Source organism: Eumetopias jubatus, unplaced genomic scaffold, assembly GCF_037043125.1.
Source record: "Eumetopias jubatus isolate StellerSeaLion01/CBP00866 unplaced genomic scaffold, mEumJub1_p1.0 scaffold_4, whole genome shotgun sequence".
Taxonomy (NCBI): Eukaryota; Metazoa; Chordata; class Mammalia; order Carnivora; family Otariidae; genus Eumetopias; species Eumetopias jubatus.
In genome coordinates, this window is record NW_028274810.1 from 189,897,073 (window position 1) to 189,924,442 (window position 27,370).

A 27,370-nucleotide genomic window follows, 5' to 3' on the forward strand; every position below is an offset into this window, starting at 1 on the left:
AATGAGATACCACCTCACATCAGTCAGAATGGCTAAAATTAACAAGTTAGGGAAGGACAGATGTTGGCAGGAATGCGGAGAAAGGGGAACCCTCCTACACTGTTGGTGGGAATGCAATCTGGTGCAACCACTCTGGAAAACAGTATGGAGGTTCCTCAAAAAGTTGAAACTAGGGCTACCATACGATCCAGCCATTGTACTACTGGGTATTTACCCCAAAGATAGAAATGTAGGTATCCGAAGGGGTACGTGCACCCCGATGTTAATAGCAGCAATGTCCACAATAGCCAAACTGTGGAAAGTGCCAAGATGTCCATCGACAGATGAATGGATAAAGAAGATGTGGCATATATATACAATGGAATATCATGCAGCCATCAAAAGGAATGAGACCTTGCCATTTACAATGACGTGGATGGAACTGGAGGGTGTTATGCTCAGTGAAACAAGTCAATCAGAGAAAGCCATGTATCATATGACCTCACTGATATGAGGAATTCTTAATCTCAGGAAACAAACTGAGGGTTGCTGGAGTGGGGGTGGGGTGGGAAGGATGGGGTGACTGGGTGATAGACATTGGGGAGGGTATGTGCTATGGTGAGTGCTGTGAATTGTGCAAGACTGTTGAATCACAGACCTGTACCTCTGAAACAAATAATGCAATATATGTTATGGAAAAAAAAAAAGAAGAAGAAGATAGCAGGAGGGGAAGAATGAAGGGGGGGAAATTGGAGGGGGAGACGAACCATGAGAGACGATGGACTCTGAATAACAAACTGAGGGTTCTGGAGGGGAGGGGGATGGGGGATGGGTTAGCCTGGTGATGGGTATTAAAGAGGGTACGTTCTGCGTGGAGCACTGGGTGTTATGCACAAACAATGAATCATGGAACACTACATCAAAAACTAATGATACAATGTATGGTGATTAACATAACAATAAAAAATTGAAAGAAAAAAATAAATAAAATGACAATTCTTTTCAATGTGATCTACAGATTCAACATAATGTCTATCAAAACCCCGTTTTATTCCAAAATTGACAAGCTCATTCTGAAATTAAAATGTAAATCTAAGAGACTAAGAATTCTGAACACAATCTTAAAAAAACAGTTAAAGGGCTTACACTCTGATTTCCAAATGTATGATTAACGTTTTAGTAATTAAGATCATTATGGTACTGGCATAAAGACAGATATATAGGTCAATGGAAGAAAAATGACAGTCCAGAAATAAACACTTATACCTGTGGTTGACTGATTTTCAAAAAGGGTACCAAGAAAGTTTCAAAGAGAAAGAAGAGTCTTTTTAGTCAATGGTATTGGACAACTGGATATACACACATGTAAAACGATGAACCCCTGCCTCACACGACACACAAAAATTAACTCAGATGGATCATGGGCCTAAATACAAGACTATAAATTGTAAAACTCTTAGAATAAAATATAGGAGTAAATTTTCATAATCTTGGATTAGGCAACTGTTTCTTAGATGTGACACCAAAACACTAAAGCACAAGAGGGAAAAAAAAGATAAATTAGACATTATTAAAGTTCTAAACTTTTGTGTTTCAAGGGACACTATCAAAAAAGTGGAAAAAATACTCCACAGAATGGGAGAATATATTTTCAAATCATATATATGATAAGAGTCTTGTAACCAGAATAAATAAAGAATTCTTAGAATTCAACAAAAAAGGGACAAATAACCCAAAACAAGCAAAGGATCTGAAGATGCATTCTCCAAAGTAGTTTGACAAATAGTCAAAAAGCATATGAAAACACACTCAACATCATCAATCCTTAGGGAACAGCAAGTCAAAGCAACAAGGATATACCACTTCACATCCATTTGGATGGCTATAAGAAAGATAATCACAAGTCTTGGTGAGGATGTGGAGAGACTGGAGTCCTCATACACTGCTGGTGGGAATGGAAAATGGTAGTTTCTTTGGAAAACAGTTTAACTCTTCATAGAATTAAACAGAGTTACCATATGACCCAGCAACTCTACTCCTAAATATATACTCAAGAGAACTGAAAACATACATTCACAGAAAGAACCTGTACACAGATGTTCATAGAAGCACTATTCATATTGCTCAAAAGCAGAAACAACCGATGTCCATCACCTGATAAATAAACTGAATATGGCATACCCATACAATGGAATGAAATACCGATACATGTCACAACATGGATCAACATGTTACAACATGGGTGAGCCTTGAAAATATTTACGTGAAAGAAGCCAGTCATAAGACCATACATTGTATAGTTCCATTTATATATGTCCAAAACAGGCAAATCCATAGAGATAGAAAATTAGTGGTTGCCACAGGCTGGGGGAAGGAGAAGTAAACAGTCAATGGGTCTGGGGTTTAATTTGAGGTCACAAAGATGTTCTAATATTAGATTATTGTTATAACTGCAAAACTCTGTAAATATAGGACTGCAAAGAAAATATGGCAAAATGACCTTGGTATATCATACAGACCACCAAGAATTGTCTTAGAGGGGAAGCAAGCAAAAGTTAAGAGCTGGGTAGCTGAGACTGAAATGTTTATCTAAGACTTATGAATACAGAGCTAATGATTAAAAGAGGATTTAAATTCACTGAGAGCACAAGTGAGGAAAATCTAAAGAATGGGATATGGTTCATATCATTTATAAGAATACATTAAAAAAAATGAATCCCTGCTCTCATATCTTTTGCACTGCAATAAAAATACTCAAGTCATTGAAAAAGAGTTAATTCCAACTTTTCTACAACATGAAGAAGAAAAGAAACTTCAGAAATAAAGTATGGATAATAATAACAACCTTATGAGAGTATGATGCTAAGTAGGTTAATCATCAAAACCTCTCCACAGATTCTGGTATGTGGTAGTACGGAGGAGAGCAGGTGAAATGGTCCTGTGTACTGTTGAGGAGATGGAGTCTTTCCTTTGGGCTCTTTCATCACTGACACATATGTATCTCTGTTCTGGAGAAAGAATGCCATGCCACTCCATCTCTATGCACAGAAAAGGAGACATTAAGTCCACTTTATCATCCAGTCATTTAATAGGAAGAAAAGCAAATGTTTACAAGCAGGGAGAAGAGTTGCATGCACCTAGGGAGACCTGACTGGTGAGCACACAACTGTGGAATCAATGTGCCACAGCTTACAGCCTTCTCATCAAAAGGAATCTTGCAAACTTGATACAAGTCTTTCTCTATTGTCCAAACACACACAAAAGCTAATCATCATAAAGCTCACTAATCATCATATCCACAATCTACTAATTCATGTTCCTCATTCTGCTTTAATATTGTATCATTTTCACCATCAGGAGTCTGGGATGTCTTTAAATCTCTAGACAAAGACAAAAATATACCAGCCATAATTACCAGCACCATCCAATACTGGACCCAGCACTAGGGCAGTTTTCTGCCAAATGTTTATTACAGAGGAACTTTTATGTCTCCATCATTTAGAAGGCAGTAGTCACATTTCATATGTATGAGTTTATATAAATGTTTGTTTTCTAAAGTAAATGAGCAGCGGGCGCCTGGGTGGCTCAGATGGTTAAGCGTCTGCCTTCGGCTCAGGTCATGATCCCAGGGTCCTGGGATGGAGTCCCGCATCGGGCTCCCTGCTCCTTGGAAGCCTGCTTCTCCCTCTGCTTCTCTCTCTCTCTCCCTCTGTCTCTCATGAATAAATAAATAAAATCTTAAAAAAAAATAAAGTAAATGAGCAGCAACTCCTTGTTGATGGGGGGGCTGCACAGCAAGGGGGTGGTGCAAAAGGACAGGAGTAAAAACCACCTTCAATCAAGCTTCTCCTGCAGCCAGGCAACAGACTCAACTCTAACATGAATGCTGGTTTGTAATATGATCTTCTTCTTTGTTTATTTTAGGTTTCTATTATTGTAACAATGTTATTTATCAGTATTTTACAATTTTTAAATCTTTGCACTTGCTTTTAAAGAGCCAGTGAGCCACCTTCTATTGAGTCCTTATATGAGAAGCATAATGCTAAACACATTATGTATATAATCTCAGTTAATTTTCATCATGAACCTGGATAATGGAAAGAAATAATTCCAATTTCATAAATAAGGAAACATTTTGCCCTGTCTTCCTACTAAGTGGCAGAATCAGCATTTGAACCTAGATCAGTCTGATTCCAGACCTTCTGCCTTTCCCATTAATGGTCTGCCTCTACCTCAATGCATTTTTAAAAATTTTAATTCCAATATATTTAACAAAGAGTGTTATATCAGTTTCAGGTGTACAATATAGTGATTAACAATTCTATATACTACTCAGTGCCTATCACAGTAAGTGTACCTCAATGCATTTTTAAAAGAAAAATGGTACCTATACTGGAAACCATGGACAGAATGCCCTCATGAGTTTTGTAGTTCTGCTGAACATTTGACATTCTCATTCTCCTATGCATCAACAAAGCACTTGCTATCAAAACCTGTCCTTCCTCACCACCTCCCACTCACTCTTCAACTCCCCACCAACTAGCTTCCAGTCTCACCTCTCCCCTGCACCTCCTGTTCATAAAGTTATATAGAACTCAGCAATCCATTGTACATGTTTTCAGTCCTTATTTTATTAGGATTCTCTGCACCACCAACTTAGCTGTCATTTGCACAAATGGAAAATCCTGTATCTTTTGTGCCTGCCACAGTACACTGGGTTTTCCTCTTCTACCATTAGCCCTTCCTCTTTAATCCCCTTTGCTGGTCCCCTCTTCTACCTGTTTGCCAATGCTACAGGACTTTAGATCTCTATGCTAGCATTTCTTCTTTTCTTCTTGTCTACTTTTTCCCTAACATGATCTCATCCGCTGCCCTGGTTTTAGAGACTTACTAGCTGTGACAAACACTCCTAGAAGGGGTGTGGAGAGGAAGAGCAGGAGAAACCACCTGGGACGAGGGCTGGAGGTATCTGCCTTTTCACTGCATGCCCTCTAGTGCCTTGGGAGCTCGTCAACCAGCTATAGGCTGAAAACTGCCAAATGTTTATCTCCAACCTAAAGTCCTTCTCTGAATGTGAGATCTTTATATTCAACTTTCTCATCTGACACCTCTCCTTAGATGTCTCAGGAATCTCGAACTAAATAGGCCCCAAACTGAATTCTTCAGCTTCCCTCCAAACCTGTTCTTATCCCAGTTTTTCTCACCTCAGTAATTAGCTCATCATTCCACCAAGCAATCAAACCAAGCATCATTCTTATTATTTCCTTGTACTTCCCTCTCCCCATATCCAATCCATTCTCAAGTCTTCACACACATTTAGAAGGTGATCCTTTTCTCCACATCCCAGTGGTGCCACACGAGACTCAGGAGCCGAGGCTGACTTGGGACTCCTACAGTCTGCCTCTTCCTGGTCTCTCCACTTCCACTGGGACCTGGTCCATGTGCCTCCTCCTCTTCCCAAACCATTTTCCATCTGACAACTAAAGTAATTTCCAAACAGGTAAAGTTTATTTTGGGTCAGTGGACAGCCATGGCAAACACTATAGACCATGTGTGCAGCCTATGGCTGGCCTGCCTCTCTGGGCTCTCCCACTGGCCCACACATCTTGGCCACATCAGCTTCTCCCTCCTGTCTAGGAGCTTTCAATGAGAGAGAGATAGAGAGAGACAGAGCACAAGTGGGGGGAAGGGCAGAAAGAGAGGGAGAAGCAGACTCCCCGCTGAGCAGGGAGTCCTACCTGGGGCTTGATCCCGGGACTCCGGGATCATGACCTGAGCCAAAGGCAGATGACCAACCGAATGAGCCACCCAGCACCCCTACGAGCTTTCAAAGGTATTCTCTCTTCCACTGCAATTCTCTTTCATTTGCTTTTTACCTAACATCCACTTATCTTTCAGGTGCCAGCTTAAATAGCACTACCTTACAATACCCATCCTTGAATCCTCTAAACTAAATCTGCCCCTTCTCCATTGGTCTCTTTCCTAGTGTCCTACTTTTCTTACCAGAGCACATATCACAACTTATAATCATAAATGTATTTGTTTTTAATTGTTTTGTGTGGGACTTCCCCACTGGACTGTGCTCCAGGAGCATAAGGACAATGTCTGATTTTGCTAATCACTGAGGACCCAGAACCTAGCCTAAGACAATGGTGGATTTTTTTTAAATTTTTCCATGGTGAAAAGGAAGAAGAAATACAAGAGAAGAGACTAAAGGAAGAGTCAAAAGATGAAAAGAGAAAATAAAATATCAAGGTTTGAAGAAAGAAAAATGTGCTCTTTTCCTGAGTTCAGCTCAACGAATTTCCATACAACTATAATGCATGATAACTATTAAACTGGGAGGTTCTGAAATTCCAGCTTTTTGTCCAAACATAAGACCACTGAGCAAACTGTTTGAATTAAATGCCCTCACAAAAGACTAACTCTCCCATTATCAATACTTCTGCAATGACAGGCAAGAAAGAATGTACATCTCTAAAGGATAAAATTAAATTATTTGTCTACAAGTTAAATATCTGAAGGAGAAAGGAGCAGATGTTTCAGAAAGGGAGAAAGTCAATATTTAATGGCAACCAGCATGGATGGGGAGTGAGGAAACATGATCCAGGGACTGCTCTGCCATGAGGTAGGGAGTTACCAGGGAATTCACTTTTCTTTGCCTCAGTTTCCTCTATTACAAATTATCTCCAAGACCAGGGCTCCCTTTCTGGTAAAAAAAAAAAAAAAAGCCTGTTGCTTTATAGTCATGCATTTATTTAACATTCATTCAATATTCAGTGAATCTAGATAAAGGTGGGTTTGGGCTCTGAACAGTCTGCCTAGATTAGTGCTTAGGGAGTGCTTTCGAAGTTGCTTTTTTGTTACTTTTGATTTTAGTGATTTATAAAACTTAAGTTTGTATTGGTTATTCTGACCTATAACACCTTGATAAACTTTGTAGAAGTGTTTTCTTTAGGGCTACCTGGGCGGCTCAGTCGCTTAAGCATCTGCCTTTGGCTCGGGTCATGATCCTGGAGTCCCGGGATCGAGCCCCACATCGGGCTCCCTGCTCAGAGGGGAGTCTGCTTCTCCCTCTGCCATTCCCTCTGCTCATGCTCTCTCTCTCTCAAATAAATAAATAAAATCTTAAAAAAAAAAAAAAGAAGTGTTTTCTTTAATAGCTTGAGTTAAAAGAAGTCATCCAGAAGAACAAGGGACAGGAGATTTACATGTTATATTTCTGAAATCTAAAGTGTGTGTGTGTGTATAATCTAAAGTGTATATATATATGTGTGTGTGTGTGTGTGTGTGTGTGTGTATGTGTGTATATATATGTATTTTAAAGGTTTATTTGTTTTAGAGAGAACATGAGCACGTGCAAGTGGGGGGGAGGGGCAGAGGGAGAGAATCTTCAAGCAGACTCCCCAATGAGTGTGGAGCTGGACGCAGGGCTCTATCTCACAACCCATGAGATCACAACCTGAGCGGAAACCAAGAGTTGGATGCTCAACCAACTGAGCTACCCAGACACCCCTGAAATCTAAAGTGTATTTAGATAATGTTTCACAGCTCAGAAGAAATGAGCCTTTTGACTGAACCCATGTGACCCTGTTCAGGACTGGCTGGCTCCAAATGAATTTCCTTTTATTTCAAAGTTGGCAACAATCTGGCTGTCTGCCATCAGAAGATGAGGTCTTACTGATCTTAGAAAAGTGAGACTGCTAAAGCACTGGGAACAGATTGAGATAGACACCTATGGTTGAGGCACTAAGTACACTTAGATGTAAGACTCACCACAGTGCTCCATGAGGAGTCATCGGGCCTTGTTTGAGCAGAAAAGAGAGAATTATTGTGGCAAAATATTTACCATATGACAGAGTCATTTCTTTTTTTGCAAGCCTTAATTTCTTAGGATATGGTAATTTCTGGCACTTTATGGAAAACACATAGTGATCAACACTGTCTTTCAGTTCACTGATAGAAGGATCTCTGAGGCATAGCCAGTTATGGCAAGAGAGCAGACCTGGAGCTGCCCTCAGTGTAAGGGGTCCCTATGCCATCTCCCCTGTCTGCTGCAGTCATGCCTCTGGATGAGAATGACTCCCATGTGCTGCACAGGAGTTCACCCAAAGTTACAGGTAGAAACTGTAAGTAGAAAAGAAAGGAATCTTCCAAACTATAAACTTAAGTCTTTTAATAATGTTTTCTTTTATATACATGCTACATGTATATAAATAAAAGTCTACATTAGCAAACATGTTTCTAAATGATCCTCCAAAGCAAATATTTTAACGCTTTTGATTATATATATATATATGTATATATATATATATATATAGGCAAAGAATTAGTACAGGATTAAGTATAATTCTACTTCTATATTAATTTTGCTTGTAAACTGGAACTTGATCATTATTATAGCATTATGAGTCTAGAAAATATTAATAATCAGTTTTACAATAATACCTTTGTGTACCCAAAAGACATCTCAGAAGCCTTGTCCTCAAACCCAAGCTCAAATGCTATGATTTTCTGTTCAAAGGTTCATTTTCTTTTTTTTTTTAATCTTTTTCATCTCAGTATATTTTTATTACAATTTCATTACAGGTTGATGTTTATAGATTGGTTTATACCAAATGCATTTCAGGTAAGCTGTTCCCTAACAATATATGGGAAAGCAGAATCATTACATGGAAGGGCTGCCTACAAATCCAACTTTTGCCTGTAGACTGAAATGCCATTGATAGAATTTTGACATTAACGACCTTTAATTCTAAAGAGCCTGAGTCTCATTGGGGCACCTGGGTGGCTTATTTGGTTAAGTGTCTGACTCTTCATCTCAGCTCAGGTCTTGCTCTCAGGGGTGAGTTCAAGCCTCATGCTGAGCTCCATGCTGGGTGTGGAGACTACTTAAAAAAAAAAGCCTGGGTACCCTTGACCTTATCTTCTTGACCTTTTCCTTCCATTATCACATGTGTATCTGTCTTACTGAGGTCTACAGCACTGTCACTAAACACAAAAACTAACCATGAATATTTTTTAGTTCCATTATATGCCTAGCACAGAGGCTCATGTGGTAGGGGGTTAAATATGTGCTGAAAGAAAGTGAATTTTAAAATATATATGCTTTACTTACTAAAATGTTTCATTTTTATAGGAAGCTAGAAAAGAAAATGAAAAAGCCAAAGAAATTTTATATATAAAGAAATTACATATAAGGAAACTATGTGAGCGGCCTCTACACCCTATTGTTAGCCAGTTCAAAAAAACCCACAGGCTTCAGGTTATAAGGTATCGGGTAAGGCCCCCCTCTCGGACCGCTGAGAGCCTCCGGCAGTGTCGTAAGATATTCAGGATCACGTGAAACCGCTTGTCAGCTTTCAAAGTTGTGAACTCCTTTATGTCAGCTTCCACTATGGAATAACGACCTTTGGTATCCTTTGTTTCTTCGTCAATAAATCTGTGATAGAGATTTCTGGCCACAGAACTCATTGACTTTTTTGGTTGATGTAGGATCTTATATTTACTAACCACCGCCTTGTTGATTTCTTTAATAACATCATTAATTTGACAATAGGTTAAGCGAGATTTCATGTACACTGGAATGCCATTAAATTCATCAGAAGTTATAAACGGCATTTCTTTAATACTTCTTTGTTCTTTTGGGGGCTTCTTTGTGGGTACAGTTTCCTCAACTTTGGTTCTTCAGGGTCAAGATCTGACACATTAGCAAAGTTCTGGCTTACTGTTACTTGAGGCAAATGGGGAGGAATGTTTTCTTTGAGATGCTCCACATCTTTATAAACTTCTTCAAGAGATTCAGAGTTCCTTGAGTGAATGGTTGGTTTGTTCTTGATATTGAATCTCCAATTCCAATTTTTTAGAAGTTCATTTACTACAATGATTTCATCTCCTATTTTATCTAATATAGTCTTCAAGGTAGGTTCCTGACCACAATTTCTTAGTAACAGAGTTCTTTTAATGTTGGCAATCTTTTCATTAATATGAGAGCATGATTGTTCCAGATCTGAGGAGGCCATCCTTTAAGTCTCTGGCGCGGATCCGGGAGCAAAGCGCCACTCGCTGCAGTATCGCGAGCCGTCAAGACCCAGTCTTGGAAGCCCAGCATCGCGAGACGCGACTCCGGGAGCGAAATTCAAAGTGCCCGCTGGGACCCGGTGCCGCGCAGGCGCACCTCGGCGCTCCCGGAAGGCTCAAAGGTTCACTTTCTTAACACAATCCAATCAATTCTCCCCAATGACTGGGTACTTTCACTACTCCTGCTGCCCAGGATGACCTGACCCCCCAAGTCAGGCTTAATCTTAATCAATCACAGCTTGGTCCTAACTCATTTTATCCCCTTTCTTTCAGCTCCATACTCCGTACAACCCTGACATGTTTGGGATTCTATATCTTATGATGTTATTCTTTTTGTCCACCTGTATAACTGTCAGCAAGTAAGAACCTCTCTGAGGCTCAGTTTCCTCATCTGTGAAATGGGACTAATATCCTCTACCCTCAGCATTGTATAATCTCATGTGTGCTACAGGAAATACAGCACACACAATGCATATTTAATTACAGCTGAATAACTGAATAACTGAAAATAACAAGTTATTTTCTTGTTTTTGAGGTTTATGCCTGGCCTTTTTTCAATCCACAACCTAGCACAGTCTCATGTGATATGTTCCAGTGTATGTTGAAGGTACAAATCCAAAACATTCATAATGCCAGCCATTGGCAGCAATTCACCAGAAGTTAGCTTCCAATTCTTTTTGCTTAACAAGTAAAACAAGTACCACCAAAGGAGCTAGAGGGACAGGATTCAAGGTGTCCATTGCTTGTGATTACTCATAAGGAAGCAACCTCATTGTCAGTTTTGCCTTGCTTTCTCATCATTGTGACTCAGTCCCTGCTGTCCCCAATCTCCTCTGAGTGTGTGGTCTATGTGCTGAGCTGGAGAAGCTTTACCAAGATCATCACTGCTTAGGTTGTCCAGTATTTCCTTCTCCAAAGCCTAAGGCTGGATACATTCCACAAAATACATAAAATAAAACCTATGTCTGATCTATAACTGGCTCAGATCTATTTAGGTTTACCACAGATTTAAGTTAAAGACTACAAGACTGGTCTACACCTGTAAGTTAAAAACCCTAAAACTGATAGAATCATTTCAGACATACACATATTCCAAACAAAATAAAATTAAAATTTTTCCTATAAATCCAAAAGAAATATTCTCTAACTCTACACCTAAAGAGACTTTTTGAAATTCATAGGACTTTCAAATAAAGTGCCACCCACCTGAAGAGGATTCATAATTAACACAAATGTTTCTTGTCGCTCCTTTTTTTTTTTTTTTTTAAAGACCTTATTCATCCATTTGACAGAGAGAGACACAGTGAGAGAGGGAACACAAGCAGGGGGAGTGGGAGAGGGAGAAGCAGGCTTCCCACAGAGCAGGGAGCCTGATGCAGGGCTCGATCCCAGGACCCTGGGATCATGACCTGAGCTGAAGGCAGACACATAACGACTGAGACACCCAGGCGCCCCTATACTTTTAATTTCTATTATAAGTCCATCTCACTGCTTTGAGGGCAGTTTCAAATAGAAAGTAATATAACCTCAAAAGGTTATACCAAGGCTCTGACATAAATAAACTCTTCAGTCAATGACATGACTATAGCTATTTGAAAAAACACAGAAAGGGCATAAATACAAGTAAAAGAAGATATCATTCCCATAGTTAGTATGAGCAAAGTACTTTGAATTATGGGTTTGGCTCATGTAGCTGCGCTGTCCACCAACGTAGCCACTAGCCACATGGGGCTACTTAAAGTTAATTGATATTAAATAAAACTTGAAATTTAGTTCCTCAGTCCCATTAGCCATATTCTGAATGCTCAGTAACCATACGTGGTCAGTGACTACCTCACTGGATAGTACAAACATACAACATTTACATCACTGCAGAAAGTTCTATTAGGTAGTGCTGAAATAGGTTAGAATAGCACTCTTTGAAAGCCATAGATTTGCTAACTGCCATTTATTTACTTAGGTTTTTAAGATACATAAAACTTGACAGATACTGCAGTGGTCATTTTAGGTATGGTAACCCTATGTCCTGGCTTTTCTAGAAGACCAGTATTTCCTGTCTATATTACTTCCAATAACATGAACCATTAAAGGTAAAAGTAAATGTAACAAATTAAATTTTTAGTAGGACTTTTTATATTAAATAAACAGACTCCTCTGTCACACAACGTGTCCCAAATTTTGATGCAAGAAAAAAACATAAAAAATAAAAACTCACATATATGGTGAATGCAGCCAAGAGTCTCTACTTTCTCTAGGAAGAGTCTCTACTTTCTCTAAATGACCCTAGCACCCATGCCTGTGTCTTAATTACTCACCGAACTCTAGGTAAGTCTGATCCAGGTGGAGCAGCTGAACCACCTCCCTGCTGATATCTGCAGGGAAGATAGTAAACTCTCTGTACCACTACTCGGACCCCAACTCCTGACCATGTGGCAGCTCCCTGGCTTTCCACTGCATCCAGGAGAGAATCCCTCAGGAGAGCTTGGGCTGGGAAGTGCTGTTTGGCTTCCTCATGTCCATGGGTGCAGTCTGTCCACATTGTAGTGAGACCACTACACATAACCTGGCCAAGACATGCAAAGGGAACAATTTCAGTTTAACTCATAACAGCATGGTATGTACCAAATCATGACATTATGAGGCAATCTTCTGACGTAACTGCAGAACAAGAAAGGAATGATAAAGATAAGACATTGCATGTGCCTCTGTGTCTGCCAGGTAACTAATGCTGTTGAGGAGGGCAAGGTGAGCAAGATAACATGGGAACAGCAGAGTGTTTCCAATCAGGAGAAGCACAGATCATTTTGGGTCTTTGAAAACATGTAAAGTCCTGCTATTACAATACTTCATGGTAATCTAGAAAATTTTTCTTTTATGAGATAAACAATCCCAACAGGACACTAAAAAACAAAAGAATGACTAGGGTTTCAAAATTAAGTCATTATTAAGTGCTTGTTGTGTGCAGTCTACTAGGCTAGACACTTTACAGGCTCATGTAGACTCCCAACAACCCTTTACAATAATATTAAATATCATAGTAAGGTAACACTTCTAGAGGACATTCCAGGTACTTTTCTTTATGTACTGTACTTATATAACCAACGTATTTAACCTCATAACTACCCAAGTGGGTAGATTATATCATTATTACCATTTTAAAGATAAAAATATCAAAACACAGAAAAATTATGTATCTTGCCCAGTGTTACTCAGCAATAAGTGGTTGAGGCAGAATTTGAACCAGGATACCTGGTTCTAAAGCCTATATTCATAACCATGATGTTATACTGCAGCTTCATTGTCACTGTTGTTAAGACAAAAATGTTATCTCAAGAATTTAGTATCAATAGCTATTTACAACTAAATGTTAAAGCAGTAATGCCCTTTGACTCATAAATTAAATTAATTAGAGAGCCCTCTTTTCCCCATTATTCCCTTCAGATACTTCTTTTGATAATCAAAGGGAGAGTATGCTTGTTGAAACATTTACAAACAAGATGCAAGTTTGTATACTTTTTTCTTTTTTTAATTTAAGATTTTATTTATTTATTTGTCAGAGAGAAAGAGAGCACAAGCAGGGGGAGCAGCAGGCAGAGGGAGAAGCAGGATCCCTGCTGAGCAAGGAGCCTAATGGACCTGAGCTGAAGGCAGACACTTAACCGACTGAGCCACCCAGGCACCCCCACTTTTCTTTTTCTTATATCCCCTCATACGATCTGTCAGCCTTAGCATTCTGTTCAGTGCTGATTCAGCTAATTGGGTGAACCTGAGATGGTGCACATGGAGTCATAGACACTTAGAGCCTGGAATGATCCTTGGAGTGCCCTTCCTGCCTTCTATGAGTGAAATTTAATGGTTCCCTAAATATATCTTGGCAAATGATCATGACTCAGGGCCAATAAAATTTCAAAAGACAATCTACAGCATATAATTTCAAGTTTATGCAGTTCTTTTTATCCCAAGGGATATAGATACTGTGAAAAAGAAAAAAATGACTTTTCTGATAAGTAAAAGGCTTAAGCAAAATTCTTAGACAATTACAAAATGAGAATAAAAAATAAAAAATCATATATTTTGATGGATTAGAATAAAGATTAAAAAAACACAATTATATAGATGAAATACTATGAAAAGACTACTACCAAATACTGAGCCACTTCATACTTTCTTCAGACATAACAATAATAACAAGATGTTCTAGCATATATATTTACTGAATATTTGAAGGGGAACCAAAGGTAAACATCTTTGCTTATACCTTTCAAGTCCAATATTATTACAAAGCATAAAACATCTAAAACAAATGAAAATTTACCTGGCTTTCAGGTGATTTATATGTTAGATTCCTAAATCTAAACATCTGAGCCAAAGTGATACTTCTTGGAAGGAGTGTGTCCCAACAGTGTGCTTCATGTATTATTTTTGAATCTTCTTTGGCAACAACTTTCTCACAAAAATAAGTATTCAGAATAACAGGGCAACTTCCATTTGGTACAATAAGTTTTTGCCTGAAAAAGAGAAAGAAATATAATAGTTTACAGTTAGAGTTTATTTACAATGTTGGATTTCCCTCATGTTCTTGCTAAATCAAGAATACAAAGGGCAATGACTTACCTCTATGGACAGATAAAACTAAGTTAGGCCACTAAGTGACAGCTACAGATGAATGAATGGAGAAAATGTGGTACATATATACACTGGAATATTACTCAGCCATAAAAAGAATGAGATCTTGTCATTTGTAATATGAATAGATTTAGACAGTGTTATATTAAGTGAAATAAGTCTGACAAAGATAGGCAAATACCATATGATCTCACTTAAATATGGAATCTAAAAACAACAGAAACAAACAAACAAAAACAAAACAGTCTCATAAATACAGAAAACAAACTGGTAGTTGCCAGAGGGGCTGGGCTTGGGGTGGGGAGATGGGCAAAATGGGTGAAGGGGATTCAGAGGTACAAACCTGCAGTTATAAAATGAGTAAGTCATGGGGATAAGAAGCACCACATGGGGGACATGGTCAATAATATTGTAAAACTTTGTATGATGACAGATGGTAACCTATCATGGTAAGCACTGTGTAATGCACAGAACTACCAAAGCACTATGTTACATACCTGAAACTAATGGGATATTGTATGTCAACTATACTTCAATAAAACAAACAGACAAACAAACAGAAGTGACACCCACCCTCACATGCTCAAGAGGGAATGTCAATGGAATTAATTTTACTTTTCCAGTGCAAGTCTGTGTCAGGAGACGGGGAATGGAAGAACGCCATGTCACTGCCTGGGCTTGAGCTCCCTCAGGTCTCCTACTCTGGTAGATGATGGCCTTGGAGAAATGCAGGGAGTGAGCAAAGACTATCAACAGGATCAAGAATTGCCCAGACATTAAAATGTTATTTACAAATGAAATCTTCAGACACTTTGACAGCTCTAATCTTTCAAAGAACATGACATCAAGACCCAAAGGAGCTTCTACCTTCACTATCAAACAGAACACAGTCACAGAAATGCTTCACGTTTAAGTTGAAAAGTAATGTGGGGACATAACAGACAAAATTCTCCTGGTCCCTTTCAGACATCTGATTTGACATCTTCAACACTCATTCCTTAAAGAAGGTAGTGCTGCTTAACATTAAGGAAAATTTAGGACTTCTACTTCTGGGAAGGTGGGAGTAGACATACTTTTCCCTAATTTATCCTCTGAAGCACAACTAAAATGCCTAACATTCCATATCAACTAAACATTAGACACTGAGGTGGAAAAAAGAAGGCATACCAGCGAAGCCCTGGAAACCTTGAGACCTAAGGAACAACACAGTGGTGAGTTCCCGGGTTTTCTGTTTTCTTATATGCCAGACTTCAAACTGAAGAAGATGGCAACCTGATACAGCAATGGGTACAGATAAAAAAGTCTCCTACAAAAGCTTACTCTCTCCAACTAAAGGCTAATAAAGGAATAGCCTAGTATAATACAAAACTTTCAGAAAATGACTGCTCTAATCTAGGCAAACATCACAGAAAAACCTGTGACTCACTATCATATACACCAGAAAAGGGTGAGTAGGGAGCTCAGACTTGCACTCTTATCAGGCTGTAATAAAAAATCTCGATAGCCCAGGTGGAGTGGTGTGAGAGAAGGCAGGATAGAATGTTGGGACTTCCATCCCTGCAGGCTTATAATGAGCCTTCCCTGATCAACCCCCCAACCCCCAACACACACACACCATGACAATGGAGATCACCTGGGGGCCTGGACTTCAATCCTCCCCCAACCCCTCCCCCCCGCCCGACATCAGTAACCAGTACTCCTGGCTACCCTCTATCCTCACACCTTCTTCCAGTCCTCTCAGTAGAAGCCATGTGGGAAGCAGCACCCCTGGCCCTCCCAGCAAGGGTGATATCAGTGGAGGCTTAACAGGAAGCTGGAACTCACATCTACCTAGCAGTTACAAGGAGTCCTTTCCCCCTAAGCATTAATGGAGGCCAAGTGGGGAATTTGGACTTCTTCCTCCACCTGGCAGTAACAACCTCCACCCCCCTGCCCTACTCCCTCCACTTCTCTTCTCAGAACAGTATCAGACAAAGCACCCTAAAACAGATTTAAATAAGATCCAGAGTCTCATAATACCTCAAATGTACAGGTTACCATCTAAAGTCACTTCTTATACTAAGAACCAGGAAAAATCTCAAATGAAAAAAGATAATTAATAGATGAGAATGCCGAAATGACACAGGTATTAGAATTATTTGACAAAGATTCTAAAGTAGCCATTATAAGCATGCTTCAATAGGCAATTATGAACACACAGAGACAAATGAAAAGAAATAAAGTCTCAGCAAAGAAATAGATTTTTTTAGAATGGAAATTTTGAACCAAGAAATAAAATGACAATAAAAACTCAATGGATGGGTTCAACAGCAGAATGGAGGAAACAGAAAAAAAATCAGTGAACCTGAAGACAAAAACAGAAATTAAACAATATGAATGACAAAGAAGAAATAGACTTAAAACAATCTGAACAGAACCTCAAGATCTGTGGGAAAGACGAAATAAAAATAGATATATACAGGTAAATACAATAAGCTTTCCTACTCTTCTTGGGTTTTCAAAATTGTATTTAGAGTTGCAGCAACAATTATAACACTCTCTGATATAGTTCTAAATGAATATAAAAACAATATTTAAGAAAATCATAGTTGAGAACAGTAAAGGGATATAAGAGGTAAGGTTTATACACTTCATAAAAACTGGCAAAACGTTGATCCAGTAGACTGTGATAAAATGTAATCCTTAGAGCAATCAATAAAATAGCTATAAAAAGAGATATATACAGAAATATTATAAATAAATTTATAATTTATTATAATTTAATTTATTATAAATAAATTAAAATAAAATTCTAAAAAATGTTCAAGTAACCCACATGAAGCTGGGGAAAAGAAAACAGAAATGAAAAACAGAAAGAGAATGTAGAGAAGACAAAAAATAAAAAGGTAGCCCCAAGTCCTAACACATCAATAATTATATTAAGTGTAAATGGTCTAAATAAACCAAGTAAAAAACAAAGATTAGCAGAGTGGATTAAAAAAACATGATCCATCTATATGTTGTCTATAAGAAATTCACTTCATATATAAAGATATAGGTGAAACAAAAGTAAAAAGATGGGGAAAATACATCACATAAACATTAATAAAAGTATAGCTTTTATTAATTTATTAAGGGAAGGGTATCATATGAAGTAGGCTTTAGAGCAAAGAAAATTATCAGAGACCAGAGGGACATTACATAATGACTTTTACCAAATGTGCAAAGAAAATTAACACCAATTTCATACAATCTTTTTCAGAAAACAGAAGAGGAGGAAATACTGCCAATTCACTTTATAAAGCTAGTATTACCCTAATATGAAAACCAGATAAAGACAGTGCCAAAAAAAAAAAAAAGGGAGAAGAAGAAAGAAAAGAGAAACCACAGACCAACATACCTCAGGAATACAGATGAAAAATTCTTAATAAAATACTAGAAAATAGAATTCAGAAGTGAGTATAAGGAAGTATGCAACATGACAAAGGGGTTAATTCCAGAGATGCAAGTCTCATTTGATATTTGAAAATCACCTCCACCACATTCAAGATGAAAGAAGTCATATAGCTCTGCATCAGTAGATGCAGAAAAACCATTTTATAACATTCAACACTCATATAATAATAATAAAAAAAAACAGAAAACCAGAAATACAGAACGCCCTCAAGTTGATAAAGAGCATTCACAAAAATCCTACGGGTAGCACTATAATTAATAGTGAAGGAATGAATGCTTTCCATCTAAGAAGGGAAACAAGGCAAGGATGTCCATTCTCACCACTCTTTCTTTTCTTTTTTTGTTGTTAAAAAGAGGCCTATGTTCTTTCTTCACATACAGGACATTGAATACTTTTAACAGCATTTCCCACAAAGAATGAGAGGAAATGGAAAGAAAAGAGTGAGAATTATTTACATTTTCCAAATGGAAACAAGGAGATTCCCAAGGGCATAAGTGGTCATCAGAATTCTGGGTTGCAAGCCCCATTTGGTCTTAGTTCTACCACCAACACCATCAGGGGACACAGGAGGAGCCACAAGTGACAAGCCTGCTAACCTCAGTTCCAGCTGTGGGCCCTAAAGCAGCCCATTACCCAGATCTAGTGGGTTTACAAACCATTTATCTGATATCTGATATCACATATCTGATAAGGGATTAATATCCAAAATATAAAAGAAACTCATACAACTCAATAGCAAAAAAACAACCTGACTAGAAAATGGGCACAAGATCTGAGTCAACGTTCCTCCAAAGAAGACATACAAATGACCAACAGGTATATGAAAATGTGCTCAACATCATTAATCATCAGGGAAATGCCAAACTAAATCACAACAAGATTTCACCTCACACATGTTAAGATGGCAAGTCTCAAAAAGACAAGATATCAAGTATTGTTGAAGGTATGGAGAAAAGGAAACCCCTGTACACTTTTGGTAGGAATGCAAATTCATACAGTCATTACAGAAAACAGTATGGAGGTTCATAAAAAAATTTACAATAGAACTACCATATGATCCAGCAATTCCACTTCTGGGTATATGTCCAAAATAAATGAAATCAGGATCTCAAAGAGATATGTGAACTTCCATGTTCATTTCAACATTATTCACAACAGCCAAAATATGAAAACAACCTTTGTCTGTTGACAGATGAATGGATAAAGAAAAAGTAGTGTATATATGCACATGTGCATGTGCACACACATGAATAATATTTAGCCATAAAAGAGGAAATCCTGTCATTTGTGAAAACATGAATAAGGAGAAACCTGGAGGACATTATGCTAAGTGAAATAAACCAGACACAGAAAATTAAATATTTCATAATCTTGCTTATATGTGGAATCTAAAAAAATTGAACTGCTTGAAGCAGAGAGTGGAATTGTGGTTAACAGGGGCTATGGGATGGGGAAAAAGAGAGCTATTGGTCAAAAGATACAAATTTTCAGTTATTAGATGAATGCGTTCTGGAGATCTAATGAACAGCATGGTGACTATAGTTAATAATATATTATATAGTTGAATTCTGCCATGAAGTAGATCTTAAGTGTTCTCACCACACACACAAGAAAAGGTAACTAAGTGTGATGAAAGATACATTAATTAGATTGTGGTAGTTATTTCACAACGTATATCAATATATATCAAACCATCACCTTATACACTTTATACAATTTTTATGGCCCATACACCTTATCAAAGTTGGAAAAAAATAAAATTTATATGGAAAGGTAAAGGAAATAGAATATCTAAAACAATTTTGAAAAAGAATAGAATGGGACAAATCACTCTATCTGATATCAAGACTTAACCATATAGTTACAGTAATCAATACTGTATGGATTTGGTAGAGGAATAGACAGATCAATAAAGCAGAATAGAGAACCTATAAGTAGACTCCACAGATATGCCCAACTGATTTTTCACAAAAGTGCCAAAGTAATACAATAAAGGAAGTAGACTCTGGATTATTCATAGTCAGTAAAGTATGAGCTTCAAATGAAGTCTCAAACTTCCTATGAAATTTAACTCAAAATTAATCATGAACACAAATGTAAACCATAAAGCCATAAAACTTTTAGAAAAAAAAAGACACAGGAAAAAATCTTTAATACTTAGGCTAGACAAAGTATACTTAGACTTGAGATAAAAAAAAAAATTACCCATAAAAAGAAAAAGAAATTGACAACTGGACTTCATCAAAACTAAAAACTTTTGCTTTGAGAAAGACCTTGTTAAGAGGACAAAAAGAGGTGGGGGGATGGAGCTACTGGGTGATGGACATTAAGGAGGGCATGTGATGTAATGAGCACTGGGTATTATATAAGACTAACAAATCACTGACCTCTACCTCTGAAACCAATAATACATTATATGTTAATTAATTGAATTTGAATTAAAAAATAAATAAATTTTTAAAAAGAAGATAAAAAGAGAACCTACAGAGGGAAGATATTTGCAAATCACATATCCAAGAAAGGACAATGACCTAGAATATATAAAGAAATCTGAAAACTGAGTGTGAAAAAATGAACAATTAGAACATGGACAACTGTCACAAAAAGACAATTCACCAAAGAGATATACAAATGGCAAATTAGTACATCAAAATATGTTCATTGTCATTAGCCATTAATAAAACACACATTAAAGCCACAGAGGTATATAGTACCTCTATACTATCCAAATGGTTAAAATAAAACATAGTGATACCATCAAAAGCAGATGAGGATATAGAGAGCTGGATTGCTCAAACATTGCTGGTGGGAATGTAAAGGTATACAGCCACTCGGAAAAATTTTGGCAATTTTGGAAAAACACTAAATATGCAATTACCATACAACCCACTGCACTCCTGGGCATTTATTGCAGAGATGCAAACTTATGTTTATACAAAAACCTATGTAGGAATGTTCACAGCAGCTGTATTCATAATAGTCTACAACTGGAAACTTAAATGTCATCATTGGGTGAGAATCGTTAAGCAAACTGTTAAATCCACATCACAGAACAACTATTCAGCAATAAAAAGGAAGGAACTATTGATAGACACAACGACATGGATAAATCTCCAGGGAATTACGCTGAGTGAAAAACAAATAATCCCTAAAGAGATAGAGAACATATTAGCAGTTGCCAGGGTTTAAGGGTCTAGTACATTTCCACAAAATCCAAATACAAATTTGCAAGTGAGGTTTTAAGCCTATCGGCTATAGGTATGGTAACTAGAAGTAAGAAAAAAATTATGAGAGATGGAGACAGAGTTAGACACACACACACACACACACACACACACACACACACACACAAAGAGAGAGAAGAGAGGAAGGGAGGGACAGAGAGACAGATACAGAGTCAGCAAGAAGAGGCTATAATAAGAGAGGAAGGGTGGGGCACAGTGTCTAGCACTGTCTGGGTAAATATGTTCCACACAACAAGATGGATGAAAGCTGTCATAAACTTCCAGCCTTTTCTTTCAAATTAATTTAAAAAACTAAGATAAATATTATTTTAACAACTAAGTTAAGAAGAAAGTACTAGTAAAATTTTTATATTTAGAATCTTTCAGTTTACAGATAAACATTACCAATATTAGAACTATGTTCTGTCCAATTCAGTCTTGTTTAAGGCTGTTAAGGTTAAACTGAATTAAAAATAGCAAACCAGGGGTGCCTGGGTAGCTCAGTTGGTTGAGCCTCCGACTCTTGGTTTCAGCTCAGGTCATGATTTCAGGGTCATGAGATGAGCCCTTCATCGGGTTCCATGCTCAGCACGAAGTATGCTTGAGATTTTCTCTCTCCCTTTCTGCTCCTCCCCCACTCACACTCTCTCTCTCTCAAATAATAAGTAAAATCTTAAAAAAAAGAAAATAGCAAACCACTCCAACGAAGTGAAAGCTTAATTAGCCTTCTTTCTATGCTACCAATAATCCCTAAAATTTTCAAAATTATTTTAATGAGTTTAACCTTCTATTTATTCTACTTAGCTCAGGTCCAAAAAAGGATATCTTCCTTACTTAAATAATCACTTTTTCAAAAAGAAGATTAATTTACTGATTTCAATAGCATTAGATGTTCTTTGTCTCCTGGGGAGGACCACATGGCTAATTATGAGCAATTTATCTGCAAAAGCGGCATAATTTACAAACACATACGCAAATCCAAAAGGGGCTCATTTTTTTGATCTCTTGTTGACAAAGTGAATAAACTCATGATAGATGCAGGATTATTGCATCAAAATGAATAAAAAGCATTAATATATTTGGCCTGTCCTCAATGCAACTATACTAGATAACTGTACAAATATACCCATGATATCAAGCATTATATTCTTGGTGTTTTTGCTCATTTCCCTCCATTTCCTTCTTATTTATGAGCAGACTTGAAGGGCCTCTTAAAGTGTTTCAAATGCCTTGCTAATCTCTATTATAAAGCTCACATTTTTATTAGCTAATAAAAATAATGTTTAACACTCCATATTTTAATATTTGCCTATTAGAAACATAGGTCTCCTTAGCCTGGTGATGGGTACTAAAGAGGGCACGTATTGCGTGGAGTACTGGGTGTTATACACAAACAACGAATCATGGAACACTACATCAAAAACTAATGATGTAATGTATGGTGATTAACATAACAATAAAAATTTAAAAAAAAGAAACATAGGTCTCTAATGCTTATAGCTCCCATATTCTAATTCTCCTTCGTATTTAATGTTCAGTTCCATATGAAAATATTCAAAACATATTTTTATTTATTATTTTTTTATTTTATTTTGTTATGTTAGTCACCATACAATACATCATTAGTTTTTGATGTGGTGTTCCACGATTCATTATTTTCGTATAACACCCTGTGCTCCATGCAGTACGTGCCCTCCTTAATACCCACCACCGGGCTAACACATCCCCCCAACGCCCCTCCCCTCTAAAACCCTGTTTGTTTCTCAGAGTCCACAGTCTCTCATGGTTCATCTCTCCCTCCGATTCCCCCCCTTCATTTTTCCCTTCCTTCTCCTAATGTCCTCCATGCTATTCCTTATGTTCCACAAATAAGTGAAACCATATGATAATTGGCTTTCTCTGCTTGACTTATTTCACTTAGCATAATCTCCTCCAGTCCCATCCATGTTGATATCAAAACATATTCTTGATAAAAAAATTAACTTTGAAATTTTACAATTCATAGTAATCTGATAAGGAAGGTTGACCTGGCAGGAATCCCTTTTAGCAATAAAAAAATAGAACTCTTTTAATTTCAAATGGGGAAAAAATGAAGTTAGCTAATAGGCAATTAACAAAAATAAACATTAAAGTGATGCAGTTGGAAAGAACGATGTCCTTAATTAAATGTGTATCATTTTGCAATATCACAGCATTTTTTTTAAAGATTTTATTTATTTATTTGAGAGAGAGAGAATGAGAGATAGAGAGCACGAGAGGGAAGAGGGTCAGAGGGAGAAGCAGACTCCCTGCTGAGCAGGGAGCCCGATGTGGGACTCGATCCCGGGACTCCAGGATCATGACCTGAGCTGAAGGCAGTCGCTCAACCAACTGAGCCACCCAGGCGCCCAATATCACAGCATTTCTGTTTACTTACTCAGCCCTCCACCTTGGTAGCAATGTTAGGGTTAACCCAAATTCAGAATCTTCCAGATTCCCAGAAATTATAGAGATGATAATAAACAGTGTCATCCCAAACAGGCAGATTTTTTAAAGTTTTAAAAACTTTTTTAAATCATTAAAAAAGATTTACCTTGTAACTATTAATCGGGACCTCTTTTATAATTAACAAGTCACTACAAATTTAGCAAAAAGAAAAGTTTTAACTATTTTGAAATGTGGCTGAGTAATTACATATTTTCAAAAATAGCATATATATATCAGTGTTGTTAGCTTTGCTTAAAAGAAATGAAACCCAAGGTAAAAATAATGGTTATTTGGCCCAGCTGTAGGGCTCTGGGAGAGATAAGAACCCAGGCCATGCTTTTGAAGCATGTGGCCAGCTCATCAACCCCTGCATCTTCTGCAGAAAACAAGGGGGAACGCTTATTTTAATGATGACACAAATGTTTACTTAATTATACATAAAACAAAAATATTGAATATACACATTTAGTAAAATTGTTCCTGATTCAAGCTAATCAAAATGAATTAGTTTAGAATAGAAACGATTTGTAAGGATGCTTAGTTCATTACTTTAAATCACAAATTAAAATTATAGTTGTTAGAAAAGAGAAAGTTTTGGCAAGCCTTCTGAAATAGAAATAACTAATTTTTTTTAATTAAGGTATAATTGACATATCATGTTATATTGTTTCAGGTATACAAAATGAATCATTATTTGTATATATTGTGAAATGATCACTGCAATAAGTCTAGTTAACATCCATCACCATATATAGTTACAAATATTTTCTTGTGATGAGAACTTTTAAGATCAACTCTCTTAGCAACTTTTTTTTTCTCTTAGCAACTTTCAAAAATACAATATAGTATTATTAACTACAGTCACCATGATGTACATTACATCCCCAGGACTTGTTTTATAACTGGAAGTTTGTGCCTTTTGAACCCCTTCACTCATGTTTCCTGACCCCACCCCCTGCCTCTGGAAACCACCAATCTGTCCTCTGTATCTTTGGGCAGGTATGACTAATTTTTGACTAGCACATCACTTGTTTCTGTACAAATAGTACTGAGATTTGAAAACAATTGATTCTCTAATAAACACACTTGAAATCTTGTTCAAATTTCTCATGCACTCGCAAGTACCTTTTATGTTCAAAGTTAACTACACAGGTAAACAATCTAACTAGATCCATAGGATCATATTTCTGAATTAGGGAATCTAATGAGGTTTAAAATGATTTAGCATAATAAAGGAAGTATAAAATTTCAGTCACAGATACAACTTTTTACACTCAAGAGGATCTGGGAAATTAATTCAAATAATAACACAACTAATAATAAGATTTGGAAGGGTAGTAGATACTGAAAGACCTTAAAACCCGTATCTAGGTCCATCTGATTCATTTCACTCTTTTTACTGAACACCTATGATATGCCAGGCACTAGGAATCCAGTCAGAGACAAGAAGGTTGAGTGGACGGTTTTACTGCAAAGGAAAAGGGTGTTACTGAGATAGGATACCCCAATGGAGGACCCTCTGTGAATAAACCCACTGCGGTTAGGGAAGTCTTCCCAGGAGAGGGAGCCAGATGAGGGGTGTCATGGATCAGGGAGGGTGAAAGCACAAAGAAGAGATGCATGGAGGCCTCCAGAAGCTGCCCAGTGGCAATGACCACAATTTAATTTCAATGTGATGAACAAATATGTCACACTACCACATCACTGAGTCTCTTCAAAAAAAAAAAAATTCACACGTTCAATTTCTTTTACTAGCAGGAAAAGGAAGTTAGAGCTTTTCAGCATCCATATCCACCATTATTTCTCTAGATAGTATGACCTCTCAATTTCATTTTATACTGCAATCCAATACTAACTGCTATGGACCTTACAATCATCTCTTGATGTATTTTATCGCTACAAATGTTATATGATGGCCAAAAAAGTTTACAGAGCATTTATGATTAAGATTAATATTATAGCATATTTAACTAGTATTTCTAAAGAGCAAACTGAAAATAAAAACAAACCTAAGGTGTTAAACCTCACTTGACAAATCATACATACAACCAACACCACCAGTGAACATTATCATGACACTGAAGAATATGCATTTACTTTCTAGTAAACTCTCAGAGAATCCTTAAGATGGCAGCAGGGTGGGCTAAAATATGGGAGAATTATACACACAAATGAAATACACAAAAAAATGGAAAGTAAGTCTTCAAAGGAGTCCAAGTACTAAGGTTTCTGGTAGAAATCTTTTTTGTTTGTTTGTTTTTGTTTTGTTTTTAATAGAGAATACTGTATGTTTAGGGCGCCTGGGTGGCTCATTTGGTTAAGAGTCTGCCTTGGCTCAGGTCATGATCCGAGGGTCCTGGGATCGAGTTCCGCACTGGGCTCCTTGCTCAGCAGGGAGTCTGCTTTTCCCTCTCCCTCTGCTGTTCCCCTTGCTTGTGCCCACACTGATGTGTTTGTGTTTGTTTCTACAAAGAAATCCTCAACTACTAGAATATATCAGCTGTTTCATTTTTATCTTTGTTTTTTGAATGGCAAACAGTACTTGACATCAGCAAGGAACCCAACAGATTTTCCTAAACTAATGAACAAAAATGTATTCTTATTTACCAGATATATGTATAAAGAAATGAGTGTGACTTTTAAATAGCTAAATCAGACCTACTATAACTGAGTCCCGTAAGTTCTAAGTAGGAATCTGGGAATGGTACCAATTTAAAATAAGGGCTTAGAAAAATGAAAGCTCTAAAGGGAGAGCATCCAGGCCCATGAATGTCTACTGCATAGCACACAATAATTTGAGAGGCCAGAGAGAGAATATGGGTTTTGGATCTAAGATGTCTTAGATTTAAATCCTGGTTTTGCCACTTATTAGCTGTGTGGTTGTGGACAAATTCCATCTACAACTCCGTTTCTATAAAATGGGAGTATCAACAGTAGCTAGAGGTACTCCACAGATGTCTTATGAGAATGAAATGAATGAACTGATGTGTTCTTCATTCAGCTTCACACCTGCAAGAGTTCAGGGGGTGAGGCTGTCAGTGCCGCTGCTGCTGCTGCTGCGACCGTGAGTTTTACCTTCAGTCATTTCACATTAGTCACTGTCTGCTGGGCGGCAAGACCAGGGTTATTTAGTGTTATTTCCAAGGCCCATTTTCTTTGTCCTCCTAAAGATTAACTAGAATTAGAGGTCGTCAGAAGGAAATATTACTTCTCTGTTACCCACTCATATGCTAAGTTGCCTAACACCTTTTCTGCTACTGATACTCACTGCTTAAGATTCTGCTAGGTCTTACTGCACTGGCCTACACTCTTAGTACTCAGTCCTTTCAGTCTTCACTCCATAGGACAAATATGACTATCCCAATCTTCAGAGGAGGCTAAATAACAATCATTTCTATACCACTGGTCCATTCCCGGGCTGAAATGCAAACAAACTGGCTTTAAAGCTAGTCTGTTCTTTTTCCAAGATACCAGGCTACCTCCCTGGAACAAGAATGGGACTCACCACTTGGACACTGGCAACAAAGGTCCTGCCCTTATTCCTGGAGGAACCAAAGCA

The 27,370-nt window shown here is 37.5% G+C and overlaps 1 protein-coding gene and 1 pseudogene across 7 annotated transcripts in view; both read right to left on the reverse strand.

Annotated features, from left to right (window-relative positions):
• SPIDR (scaffold protein involved in DNA repair) overlaps positions 1–27,370 on the reverse strand; it is a 562,942-nt gene that overhangs the window by 147,464 nt on the left and 388,108 nt on the right. For all 7 annotated transcript variants that reach the window (XM_028119024.2, XM_028119022.2, XM_028119020.2 and 4 more), the window contains 2 exons: positions 14,375–14,567; positions 12,375–12,622 (listed from right to left, as the gene is read on the reverse strand). In XM_028119024.2, the coding sequence (XP_027974825.1) occupies positions 12,375–12,622; positions 14,375–14,567 (441 nt within the window). The remainder of the gene's footprint in view (positions 1–12,374; positions 12,623–14,374; positions 14,568–27,370) is intronic.
• Positions 9,181–10,079, reverse strand: LOC114220934 (SKA complex subunit 1 pseudogene; annotated as a pseudogene).